Here is a 13,488-nt window from a genome sequence, read left to right as displayed (position 1 = left end):
ACCCTTCTTTGTGTATTTTATATCAGAAAAATAGGTTTACTCTAAAATTTCTCATTGAAGACGGCAACTTAAATCTTAGGGAAAGGCTCAAAATAGACTCAAGAGTCAAGATAGACTCAAGACTACAGATTCCAACCCACACAGGAATGCTCTTCTGAAGAAGACACAGACCCTACGCTGCACAGACTGGCTTTCTCCTGATTTGCTGCTGGCTCTCTCACACTGGACCTTGTTGGGCGCCACTGGAGAGCGTACTCTTCACTTAGCAAACAGTGCACCTCACAGCAACCACTGACCTCCTCAGTATTCCTCTCTTCTTCGTATGCAAATCAGGAGGACTAGGAGAACACATCTCTCTGTTTTCAGAAAAAAGTTTTCTTATAAAGCTATGGAAGTGACTCAAAATTAGCTACAAATATTTTGAAACACAGGGCACAGGTTATATTCAATGACCACATATACAAAGTTGCTTATTTCTCAAAAAGGCATATAAAAACAAATCTGTGAGTGCCATCTTGTGGGGAGCCTGGCAACTACCATGACCCAGGGCCAAGCCAGCTCCCATTCCTCTCTGGGCTTTCTCACTGAGTTCCCACAGCCAGAAGACACAGGCTTCTACTTCGTTAAACATAAATTCCCCAAAAGGAGCTGGTCCTATTTGTTTATAAGGATGTCTAGTCATGATCAGAAACGCCTGAGAGGAGCTGGAGAGATGGTTCAGTGATTGAGAGCACTGACTATTCTTCCGGAGGTCCTGAGTTCAATTCCCAGCAACCACACGGTGGCTCTCGGCCATCTGTAATGGCATCAGATGCCCTCTTCTGGTGTGTCTGAAGACAGTTACAGCAAACTTACATAAAAAGAAAATTCCTGAGAGGACAGGTGGAAAGGTAGGACAGACGGGCAGTGTGTAGCATGCACATGTCATGCGTTTGTGAACTGCAAACCCACCAGGCTTGTGGTGCGGTGTGTATGGTATGTCCATGCCTAGGTATCACAGTCCTGTCATGAGGCAGGGACTCTGAAGGATAAACAGCAATCCCACAAACACTGATTTTTATACCGTTGGTAAGAAAAGTTTCACATTTACAATTACTGAGCTTTGTGCTTTGAAGTTGTTTTATTTATCAATGTCAGATCAGTTATAACCAACTTGGGTACAATTCCAAAATAGAACTCTTGTTGGATTCTGGCCATAAAATTCTTTTCAAGCTTGTTAAGATCTTATAAAATAAGAAAGTTTTCCTAATAGTTTAGAAAAAATACTAATTGCTAATAAATTGATTTCATACTCAAAGTAGTAGTCTAACATTTTGAAAGGTGAAGCATTACCCTTTTAAACTTCTATTGTATCAGTTAATTTCAGTGTCTCAGGCTTTAGGGGAGGTGAAGTCCTCACTCTGAAACCTGGCCAAAGGGCTATGGGAGTGACTTAAATACTAAGGAGAGATCAGTACTGCAAACGCAATGGAACATGAACACTGAAGGGAGCGGGTGCGGAGAGATGATGGTCCTCAGAGCAGGACAAGAGACATGCAAGCAGAGGAGAGGCTGAACAATGTACCACAGCTCTCCTGGGAAAGGGTCAGTGCTTGTCAGCACAGCCAGCTGAGTACTCATTTCCAGAAAAGGACTCCCCTGTGATGTTAAGGAGCCCATAGCAAGCTGGACTTTGGTCCTGTATGTGTTAAGTGGTAACATTTTCAAGCATGTAAAATAAATCCAAGTAATACAGTTGGAATGGGCCCCAAACAAATGCATATGGGAGAGCAAGGAAGATTAAAAGTGTGAGGCTGAGCTGGGAATATGACTGTGACTTGTGGGTCACTTCTTCAACTGTGGAAAAAGTTTTCTCTCAGGCCTGGAAAAACCAAGGCAGCAAAGAGAATTATAAACATCTTCCCAGGGCCCGACAAGTTATTTCAGAGAAGACTTCTCCCTCTTAACAGGACAAGCAGAGAAGGAGTGTGAAAATGAAGGCCAAGCTTCTTTTGCACAGAAAAATAGGAGAGAGAGGAGGAGAAAAGAATAGACTCCTCAACTAAAATTCAAAACCATAAGCTCCCCTTCAAACAACAGCCTTGCTCCATCAGAAGGACCTGGGGATCAGTGTAGGTTAGCATTCTGAGCTGAGTTACCAGGGCTTCAACCGACCATTAAGAACATTAACAGCAGGAGGCCCCTGCTTCCCGCCTGTCCTGATCTGCAGGAAGCAGTACTCATGACAGCTTGATGGGAAGGTCGTCCCCATACTTTCGGAGCAGCTTCTGATGGTTATGGTCCACTGACCACTGCTGGGGCAGGTGCTTAGGCTGCATGGAGTCCAGGAAGTGCTGACGCCAGCGGCTCTCCAGCTGCATGAGGGAGCGCAGCCCACCCTCCGTGTGCCGCTGTACCACCTTTAGCCCATGAGGAATATAACTTTCATTGTATATCCTGTCAAAACATGAAGTTGGAAAGGGTCTGAGAAAAACAAGCACTGGACACTCTCATAGGCAGATAAAGAGATTTACCCCAAAGGACACATTATTTTAAATGTTTTCAAAATATCTTTTTTAACCTTTATTTTTTTCTTAATATGTAGGATACAGACTCAAACTGGAGGCATTTGGGGGTTTTGAGTTATATTTATGGGAAGGCCACATACACTCATCCCTATAGGGAAATCTTGCCTGGCTGATGATGAATTAGAAATATTGATCTTGTATTTGTTGGTGCGAGGCTACTCAGGGAACGACTTACTTCTCTGTAAGCCATTAATTATTAATCTTAAACCATATCAGTATTAAAATGAAGCTGTTTAATCAGTCCACCAGCCTGGTTTCTCAGAACACTGACAGACTTGGGTGTACACTTCAAGGTGATCACCCTGTAGAACCTTCTTCCTCACAGAAAGTATGTCAGAGCACACTAGCAAGGAGTGTGTCAGTTACAGTCAGAGTTCCTGTGGCTGCTCAGCTGTGCAAACAGTGTACAGCAGAAGACAAAGCCCCTGCCTGGTCCCTAGCTAGACAGGAAACCATGAAAACTGCTGGTACTATGTGAGCAGAGCCTCCCAGAAGCTCCCTCCACCTCCTTCAAGAGAGTGAAACCACCTTTCTCAAAAAAGTGCCTTTCCCAAGCTTCTACCCTCTGCCAGTATCTGTACTTCCAATCCTAAGCCCCCTCTAGCTCAGCAACTTTGGACTCTCCCAACGTCTGCAGGTGTTTCATAATTTACCACTGGCTTGTTTGTTTGTTTGCTTTTGCTTTTGTTTTTGTTTTTGAGACAAGGTCTCTCCAGGTAGCCCTGGCTGTCCAGGAGCTCATTATGTAAACCAGGCTGGACTTGAACTCATACAGATCCACCTGCCTCTGCCTCCCAAATGCCATCATACTCAACCCCACTATTTTCAATCTCTCCCTAAACAACCTGTCCTCAGTTTCAATCTATCCTCTAACCCAGTGCAGTGACCCCCTTATTAAAAAGGTCTGTGATTAGCTGGGCATCGTGGTGCACCCCTGTGATCCCAACACTCAGGAGGCAGAGGCAGGCGGACTTCTGACTTCAAGATCAGCCTTATTTAGAGTGAATTCCAGGACAGCCAGGGCTACACAGGGAAATCCTGTCTTGAAAAACCAAATAAATAATTAAATAAAATAATAAAATTTTCAAAAGAAAGGCCTGTCCTAAGAAGTTCATCTGGGGGGCTGGAGAGATGGCTCAGTGGTTAAGAGCACTGACTTGGTGTTCCAGAGGTTCTGAGTTCAAATCCCAGCAACCACATGGTGGCTCATAACCATCTGTGTGCCTGAAGCCAGCTACAGTGTAGTTATATATAATAAATAAATACATCTTTTAAAAAAAGTTCATCTGGGGGTCCCGGAGATGGCTTAGATACGAACCCCAGCAGCATAAGCCAGCATCCTGCGCGGGCTCCCTGGTGGGCCTTCGTCAAAGCAAAGAACCAATTTCCAAAAGTTGTTCTTTGACCTCCACACATGCTATGGTACCCAAGTCTACCCAGACACCAGCATTCATGGGTATATACAAACTAATAAACGAAACAAAATTCAAGAAGCTCATTTGGGAAATAGTCAAAGGCAGTCTTCTTAATGTAATGTGACCTTGACAAGTTACTTAACTTTAACCCCACAGTATTTAATTAAAACTTAGAAAATAACATTTATGTTATGGCTGTATAAAAATACATTTTTAAAAACTTTGAACAATTAAAAATACGAGATATGGGTTGGGGATTTAGCTCAGTGGTAGAGCACTTGCCTAGGAAGCGCAAGGCCCTGGGTTCGGTCCCCAGCTCCGATAAAAAGAAAAGAAAAAAAATACGAGATATAAATAAAAAGTCATTAGGTTGCTATTAGATAAAAAGGCAATTTGTGTGGCCTATTATTTTGGTCTGAGCGCGTCAGTGTCTCTGTAAGGGTCTGTTCAGTAGACATTTGCTGTCTCTGAACTCAGTAGTATGAGTGAAATAAGCACATTTTGAACAAAGAGACAACTATTTGCTGCTATAAATAAAGTCTTTACATTTTCTCTTACTGGTAACAAAACACTGTAGGCATTCGGTCTCATTACCGGAGTTTATGGACCTCCTGTCCTACTGATTAGGTAATCCTCTAACCTGAAAGCTGCATAGTAACACACAGTTCTTATTGTTGGAGCCATGCACCTGCTCATGCCCCAGGACTGTACACTTCTTGTTTAGGAACACTGTCATATGCATTCAACTATGTACTACACAGAAGGAGGGAAATGAGAAAAGGAAGAAGAAAAAATTAAATAGGGGAGCTGTTTGCTCAAAATTCTATTCCATGGGTCCAGACAATCAGTGCAGTGAGAGAGACAGGAATCATGAATGAATGCAGTGGTCAAAAGTCTCACAACCCGAGGTGTGGGGTGAGAGACGTAAAGCCACACATACCCTACTTCGTGACACTTTGCTATTATTTTCACTTTATGTGCTGACTTTAGAATTCACCTCTACAAATAACCATCAGCCCCCAACTCCACTTAATTTGACATATGATCGTATACAGCCAACAAGAGATACTTCACAACTGGCAAATCTCCTTTAAAAAAACATTCCCGGGTCTGGCTCAGAAGTTAAGAGCACTGACTGCTCTTCCAGAGGTCCTGAGTTCAATTCCCAGCAACCACATGGTGGCTCACAAACATCTGTGATGAGATCTGGTGCCCTCTTGTGGCCTGAAGGCATACATGCAGGCAGAACTCTGTAGCTATAATAAATGAATCATTTTAAAAACCTCAGTTTCTTTAGGTATTGTGTATATAGGTGTGTGGTGTATGTGGCATGCGAGTGCATGCGCGTGTGCACAAGGATGCCATGACATGTGTGGAGGTTCGAGGCCAGCTTCTAGAACTTAGTTCTCTTGATCTGCCACGCAGGCCCTAGGGTCCAAGTGAGTTGTCAGACTTGGCAGTAGGTATTTGCCTTAAGCTGCTGAGCCATCTCGCCATCGCTTACGAGAAGGAAGTTCTCAGATCGTTTGGTTCTACCCACAGAATTGGACAGACAGACACTGGTTGATACGCAGGTGGCTAAGCACTGTGACTGACAAGCATTCTCATGCAGCCGTGCAGGCTGCTGTTACTGGGCCACACCCCAGTCTTTCTCCGAACAGTAAGCTGTACCTGGTCTCCAGGCTGGCCGCCTCTTGGAGCATCTCCTCTGTAACAATGTCTGTGTTGTAAAACTCCCTGAGTGCATGCAGCAGCTCTTCTTTCCGATGGGCAGGTAGGCTCTCCGCATTGAGCAGGGCTCTGGCTCCGGAACGCACCTGCCTACGCTCTAGGTCTTCCAGCAGGCGCAGGCCCTCCTCTGAGCCAATGGGGGCCTGGAACTCCTTGGCCAGCTGCTGCTTCAGATGGTTGTCATAGTAGTTAGAGATGGCATGGCAGGAGGTGCAGAGCAGCAGCACATCATGGGAGTTGTGGTCCTTCATCTCAATGGGGAAGTGCTTGCGGTACTCATGTGGAATTATGTTTTTCCTGCAATGAGCCCACCCCAAAGGCGATGCTCATTACCTTATGATACTGAGCATCTATGGAGCCAGCAAGTGAGACACTTGGGCAGCACAACTCAACAGAGGTCACATGAAGGCAGTTCCACCTACTACCTTTCAGGCCCACCTGCTTGCCTTATCTACCTGAGCATTAGAGTCCTCTCAAAGTAAGTACAGACTACATGCTGTAAGGCTTCAATGGCAGAGGCTGGTAACAACTACCATGTTCCTAGAAAGGAGACTCTAAGAGAAAGGAAATGATATTATACTGGCTTTGATACCTGCACAATAAATCTCAAAGAAGTCTGGTGGGCTAAGCAAACCAATTTCCTTTATCTAAGGACTCATTACTCTGATATTACTTCCTGACTCACCAAGGTCTGTCATCATTTTCTAAGCAGAGCTATGTTCTCAGGAAAAACTCTCAGTGACAACAGTTGTCTCACGATGCAGAGAAAGGAGGGAGGGAAGTGAACCAGTAAAAGCAGCATGTGGCACACGCCTTTAATCTCAGTGCTGGAGAGGAAAAGGCAGGCAGACATCCGCCTTCTTGGCCAGCCTGATCTATAGGGCGAGTTCCAAGACAGCTAGGGCTACACAGAGAAACACTGTCTCTAAAAATACCTAAGTAAAAATACCTAAGTAAATAGAAGAAGAGAAAAAATATTCTGTCTCAAGATGAGAAAAAGTGATCTTAAAGAGAAAAAGTGAAACTTAAAAAATTAAGTTTCAGGGGTTGGGGATTTAGCTCAGCGGTAGAGCACTTGCCTAGCAAGCGTAAGGCCCTGGGTTCAGTCCCCAGCTCCGAAAAAAAGAAAAAAGAGAAAAAAAAATTAAGTTTCAAAAAAGAAAATAACAATAATACCAGAAAATAACAAAATAGAAAAAGAAGAAAAAAGAGAAATAACAAAGCACACCAAAATGGTGGAGGAAGAGAAGGAATGGGGAAGCAAGGAGGGAGGGAAGTTGAAAGGGGAGGAGGAGAGAGAATTACTGTACAGGGCCGAGGAGAAAGGTATGCAAACCCAGTGCTCAGCGTCACATTCACTGTGGGAACCCTAACGGAAAGGACAGCCTTGGGGAACTATAACCAACACTGAGGCTCAGAAAGCTCGAGGGCTTCAGGGAGGGAACCCGGGATACAGCTTCAAGGTCTGCTTTAAGAGGAACAGAGGCCACGAGAGATGGCAGACAGAATGTTGAAGCTGTCAGGAAAACTGTGGTGTTTGTAGAAATATGTCTCTCTGCCATTGTAGGAAAACTTGACCAAGGCATCTGGGGCTCAACATGTGACTGCACAGCAACTGCCACAGGAGGCAGATTTCTTAGTCCAATAAATACTTACCGGATGTAGGTATCTGTCTTGCCACAGACAACACACAGGTTCTCTTTAACCATCAAGTAATAATCTCCCGGGGATTCAGGTCTTCCTGCAGGTTCAAACTGTAGCCTGACCACAAAGGGTTCTTTACTCACCAGCTCTTAGGAAAAAGAGAACACATCAGTGCTGGGTGCTCCCACCTCTGCTTCCAAGAAGCACTCTTAACCATTGTTCACTGTGTTCAAGCTGAGAACTCCAGGTTATGACTACCCAGTCCCGAACATCTCAAGGTCTCTGTCTTCCTGCAGTCACCCTCTTCCACACCCACTCACAAGAAGACCTTATTTATAAGCAAATATGACAGATGCGTCTCATACCTCCAATGCCTTTGTCCAGGTACCACTGAGCTTTCCTCCGGTCACAGGTGCACAAGGGCTGTCCATCAGGAGCTTGGAGAAAGCAGTTATCATAGAGAGGTGACTTTCTGCAGGGAAAAGAAATCTCATAAGGAAAGCTGTTGGTCACGCTTCCTAAGACCTTCCACACTCTTCTGAATGACTCAAATTATTCTCAACATCAGAATCAAATATACTACATGTAGAAAAAGCAAACAGGCAAGAAACCACACTGGACTCTCCATCTGTATTGGCTGGGAAGCAGAGCTACAAACGAGCCTCTAATTCTTATGCTTATGGACCGAGACACTGGGAAGTGAGTTAGGAGGAATTCACAGAGTTCTGCTGTGAATGTAAACAGGAACAGAGCACTAATAAACTGCCAAATCGCTGAATTAAACAAACGCTAAATTAAAATGGTAAAAGTTCAATATAAAGAGATGAGGGCACGTGGGTTAATTTCTGGCTCACATGCGATGTTTCCTTCAACTTAATCATCTAATTCTTAAAGGTGCCATGTTCCAGAGATCACACTTCCACTCAAAGCATCCTCCTCAAGAGGTGTCAGTCACATGGGAGATTCTCTACACAATAAAGTTGGTATGAGTCTGAAATCACTCTAAATTAACAAGGAATCTTAAGGTGCATTTCTCCGGGTAAGTATGAGGACTTCATGTTATTCATGTTCATAGCTGTCTCAAACAAATAAAATTTATATCCTCTTAAAATATTTTATTATAACTGTTTATTCTGGAGGAGAGGCACACACGTGCATTTGGGGATCAGAGGACGACTTTGGGAGTCAGTTCTGTCCTTCTGCCACGTGGGTCCTGAAGACTTAGTTAACCAGGTGGTTAGGTTTGGTAGCAAGTGCATCTACCTGGTGAGCCTGGCCCAAGGTTGCACTAGGGACGGTGACAAAGCATGAGTAAAGTCTCTTCATCTCTATTCCAACTGACAAATGGAAAAGGGGAAAGGAAGAACACAAAGAGAAGCACAGTGCTAATGTTACTAAAGGCAGGGGACATTAGCCCTGGGGTCTCTGCTGGGAAAGCTCAGGGTAAAGCTGGGCCCTAACTCTTCAACATCAGGGAACATACGGGTTACCTGGCAGAATAGCCCACCCCCAGGGGCTTCCTCTTATGCTTCCTGGGGTCTCTCCCTTGGTTGCTGCCTGGCACCATTCCATCAGTCCTAGCCTTCCTATTTCTTGGCTTCTGCTGCGATTCCAGTGCTTCCCCATTAATCTCTTCACCCAGCCGGGCAAGTCCTTTGCTTCGGAATGGGATGTCTACCATATCCCTGCATTTCTCCAAGACTTTTTGCCAGTTGATTTGGCCATTGTTTTCCTCTTCATAGGAATTTCTAGAGAAAGGGTATCCAAGAAGATGGAGAAAGAGAGCCACTGAAATCTGTGCATCCCTGGCAGCATAAGTTACCTAAAGAGAAAAGCCAGAGGTCAGTGGGATACGGAAGACAAGCAGACAGGGTACCTTCAGAGTCAATTACAGATGTCTCGGAATACCACTCAGGCTAGCACTGCTCAGCAGCATACAACCCTGGATTCAGCCAAACGGTGGTGGTAGTCTTTAATCCCAGCACTCGGGAGGCAGAGGCAGGCAGATCTCTGAGTTCAAGGCCAGACTGGTCTACAGAGTGAGTTCCAGGACAGCCAGACTACATAGAGAAACCCTCACTCCAGAAAAAACAAACAAACAAAACATCTGGTTTCAAACCCCCACCCCCCACTCTCTCTCGTATTTTTGCCTTTAATCCCAGCACTTGGGAAATTGAGTCAGGAGGACTACCAGACTGCATTGAGTTTAAGGCCACCATTAACTCAGGATGTGAGGTTCTATCTCTAATATAAAACTAAATAAAAATAAAAGTCTATCGTGGCAGTTGGATGAATGGTTCAGTCAGTAAAGTGCATGCTTTGCAAGCAAGAAGACATGAGCTCGATCCCAGAAACCATGTAAAACAGCTGGGCCTGGTGACACTCACCGGCAACCCCAGAACTGGGAAAACAGATGAGTCCCCAGAGCTGCTAATCCTATGCAGGATTAGTAGAATGCCATGTCCAACTTTGTCCTTTTTGAGACAGGATCTAGCTATATAGGTTGGGATGGCCTTGAGCTAGAGACATTCCTGACTCCAGTTCCCATCGATAATATTAGAGGCATGTGTTCATGCTTGCCATTTTAGATAGGTGAATTTTATTATATAAAAAATAATCTTTATATATAGTCTTTATTATATAAAAATTAGTCTTTAAGATTTATTTATTTTTATTTATATGAGTACACTGTAGCTGTTTTCAGACACACCAGAAGAGGGCATCAGATCCCATTACAGATGGTTGTGAGCCACCATGTGGTTGCTGGGAATTGAACTCAGGACCTCTGGAAGAGCAGTCAGTGCTCTTAACCACTAAGCTATCTCTCCAGCCCTAGAAATTAAAGTTGAGATCTAGAGTTAGACATGGTATCTGTGAAGGTCAATGATGAGTTGGAAATGATGGAAAAAAATAAGAACAAAAACAAAACAAAACCACTTTCAAACACTTACTAACTTGCCAGCATAACAGGGCCAAGAAACTACCTCTTCTGGCCTCAAAATAGTAAAAAGTTAAATCACAAGGGCTGGGGAGATGGCTCAGCGATTAAGAGCACTGGCAGCTCTTTCAAAGGATCCAAGTTCAATTCCCTGCATACAGATGGCAGCTCCCAGCTGTCTGTAACTCCAGTTCTACGGAACTGACACCCTCACACAGACATACATGCAGGCAAAACACCAGTGCACACAAAATAAAAATAAATGTATCTTTTCAAAAAATTTAAATCACATAATAGCTAAACTGAAGGCCTACATATAGCTATACAAAATACAAAATATTAAAGAATTACTCCTAAGGGTAAGACTGAAGGATTCATTTCTGGAGAAACCAAGCAGCAGAGGGAATAGATGCTGAAAGCTTCCAAGAAAGTGTCTGAAGGTCTAGGAAGATATCTTGATGTTGATAAATGCAAGATATGAAGGATTTATCTTTTTGTAAACTTAAAAGATTCTTATAAGTTTCAGGGAATACACTTGAGTCCACCAGGTCAAATGGACTCAAGATCAGTACAGTCAATTAACAGCCTGTTTCCCTCCCTACCTGCCTGTTCCTGAGGGTAGGATCTATTTCCCTTTCTCTGATCCTGGGAGCCCCCTCACCCCTCCTCCAACTACCAAGACCACGGGCCCAAGAGTTTCAAACTGTATACCCAAGAAAAAGTTTTTCTCCTAAATTCCTTAGCTTTACTTTTATCTTCTGCCCCTAACACCTAGGTGTTCCCTCAGAACCTGCATCCAGGAAAGCTGTGAAACGGTTACTCACAGGTGCTCTGGCCCAGCCTCAGAGACTGCTTGAACTGGGCCTGCACACTCCTACCCCAAGATGGTCCGAAACCTGGACAGCAGCGAAACAACCAGTTCTTCCTGGACTTAGCTGACATCCCACCTTTTTGCCCACACTCCATAAACGGTGCCCCAGTGTTAGCAGGAAGTATACATAGACGATTATGTTGCTCCTTATTCATTTATAATCAACAAAAGGCTGGGGTGTTTGACTTAGGACCCAGGACAAAGGACTGAGGTGCATATTTTACATATTAAAGCAGACCTAGCCTCCAAGTTCTCCCAGCATCCCTCAGTCCCTACCTGGCATACTCTGCCCACAACCCTGAACTTTACAGCCAAGGGAATAGACTGCCCTTCCCCGAGAGGCTCCTCCCTATGGAATTCAGACATTTTGGTCTCTCTCTCCTTCTCTTCTCTCTCTCTCTCTACTTTCGCCCTTTCTCCCCCTCCCCCAACCCCACCCAAAGCCCTCACCTCTCTGTCTTCCCATGGTGACTCCCCTGGTCTCAATCCTTGGGGCCAGTGAACTTGCCAGAGAGCAGCTTCCCAATAAACCTGCACTTAATATACTCCAATCTGGCTTGAATTGGCTCATTTCACTGGTGGTGGAGAAATAATCTATCAGATACACAATTACTGACACCTGACTAACCACAGCTACTGAAAAGGAGCCCACCAGCCCCCAAGTCCTGCTGTAACTGCTGTGTACTCAACCACTGGTTTTGTTTGTTTGTTCATTTTTGTTTTTCCAAAACAGAGTCTCTCTGTGTAGCCCTGGCTGCCCTGGAACATTCTTTAAACATCATGAGTAAATACTATTCTCTGATCTTTTTTCAAGATTTATGTATTATATTTTATGTGTATAAGTATTTGCCTGCATGTGTGTGTGTGTGTGTGTGTGTGTGTGTGTGTGTGTGTGTGTGTGTGTGTGTGTGTGATTGGTGCCCATGGATCTCCTGGAATACTTCCAGGTGGTTGTGAGTCAATATTTAAAACTGGGAATGGAATTTGGGTCCTTTGGAGAGCAGCAGTACCCATAACTGCTGAGCCATCTCTCCAGGCTCCTGTTCCCTGAAATCTTACCAGTTATGCTTATAGTTAGAAAAAAAAGCATTGTTAAATATTTTGTTACATTTGTTTATTTGCATGTATGTATGGCTGCATGTGCCACCGTATGTGTACAGATGTTAGAGAAGAACCTGCTGGAGTCATTCTCTCGTTTTACCAAGTGGATCCTAGGGACTGAACTAAGGTTTTCAGGCTTAGCTATTAGTCACCGTGCCATCTTGTTGGCCCCAATTAAGAATTATTGCAGGGCAGTGGTGTCTTTAATCCTAGCACTCTAGAGGCAGAGGCAGGCAGATCGCTATGAGCTGGAGCCCAGCCTGGTCGTGTTCCCTGACAACTGATACAACAGAGTCAGGTCTTAGTCCTTAGAGAGCTCTCCCTAATTGGTCCCCACTTTTCCTCCCAACTCTGGGGCCGGATGGCTCAGAGGTTAAGAGCACTGACTGCTCTTCCAGAGGTCCTGAGTTCAATTCCCAGCACCCACATGGTGGCTCACAAACATCTGTAATGGGATCTGATGCCCTCTTCTGGTGTGTCTGAAGATAGCTACAGTGTAGTCATATATATATATATATATACACACACACACACACACACACACACACACACACACATAAAATAAATAAATCTTAAAAAAAAAAGCTGAGAAGCTGGCACATGTGTGAAACATGTGGAAGGCCAAGTCAAGAGGATCACATGTTTATAGCATGTACCTTTTTACTTGTTGAGTAATGTGCCACTGCGTGCCTACATTTTATTTACTCATCAGATGATACAGCTTATCAGATTATTTATTTATTTACTTCTTGCTTACTTATTTATTTTAGAGATAGGGTTTCTCTCTGTAGCCTTGCTGTTCTGGAACTCAACCTGCAGACCAGGCTGGCCTCAAACTCAGGGCTCTGACTGCCTCTGCTGGGATTAAAGACAGACTTCATCACACCTGGTTTTTATGTCTGTCTGTCTGTCTGTCTGACTCACTCTCTCTCTCTCTCTCTCTCTCTCTCTCTCTCTCGTTTGTCTGTCTTTTTTGTGTGTGTGATATTGAAAACTGAGTCCAGGCCCTGAGCATGTTTTGAAAGATACATCTTTCACCTTATGTCTCCTTCTTAAATATGAATGGAAAACTAAGGTTTAAACATCTGGACAAATCCCTCACATGAAGGCCAAGGCCAAGTATTAATGAGAAGGAACTCTGAGGAAGAAGAGGTGATGCAGGGAATGGAAGGGAAGCAGAAACCCTTCCCACTCTGTGAAGAGGCTGCATCCTAAGCAGAG

At 44.2% G+C, this 13,488-nt stretch overlaps 1 protein-coding gene across 2 annotated transcripts in view; it reads right to left on the bottom strand.

The window, feature by feature from the left end:
• Positions 1-1,096: 1,096 nt before the first annotated feature.
• The window catches only part of Exd2 (exonuclease 3'-5' domain containing 2), a 33,813-nt gene continuing 21,421 nt past the window's right edge, over positions 1,097-13,488 (bottom strand). For both annotated transcript variants that reach the window (NM_001434009.1, NM_001434008.1), the window contains 5 exon segments: positions 1,097-2,436; positions 5,654-6,010; positions 7,370-7,505; positions 7,723-7,829; positions 8,848-9,179. In NM_001434009.1, coding sequence (NP_001420938.1) covers positions 2,220-2,436; positions 5,654-6,010; positions 7,370-7,505; positions 7,723-7,829; positions 8,848-9,179 — 1,149 coding nt within the window. In that variant the 3' untranslated portion in view covers positions 1,097-2,219.

Source organism: Rattus norvegicus, chromosome 6 (genome assembly GCF_021556685.1).
Source record: "Rattus norvegicus strain SHRSP/BbbUtx chromosome 6, alternate assembly SHRSP_T2T, whole genome shotgun sequence".
NCBI lineage: Eukaryota > Metazoa > Chordata > Mammalia > Rodentia > Muridae > Rattus > Rattus norvegicus.
Note: the sequence above shows the minus strand (reverse complement) of the source record. Positions and strands in the feature narration are given on the sequence as shown.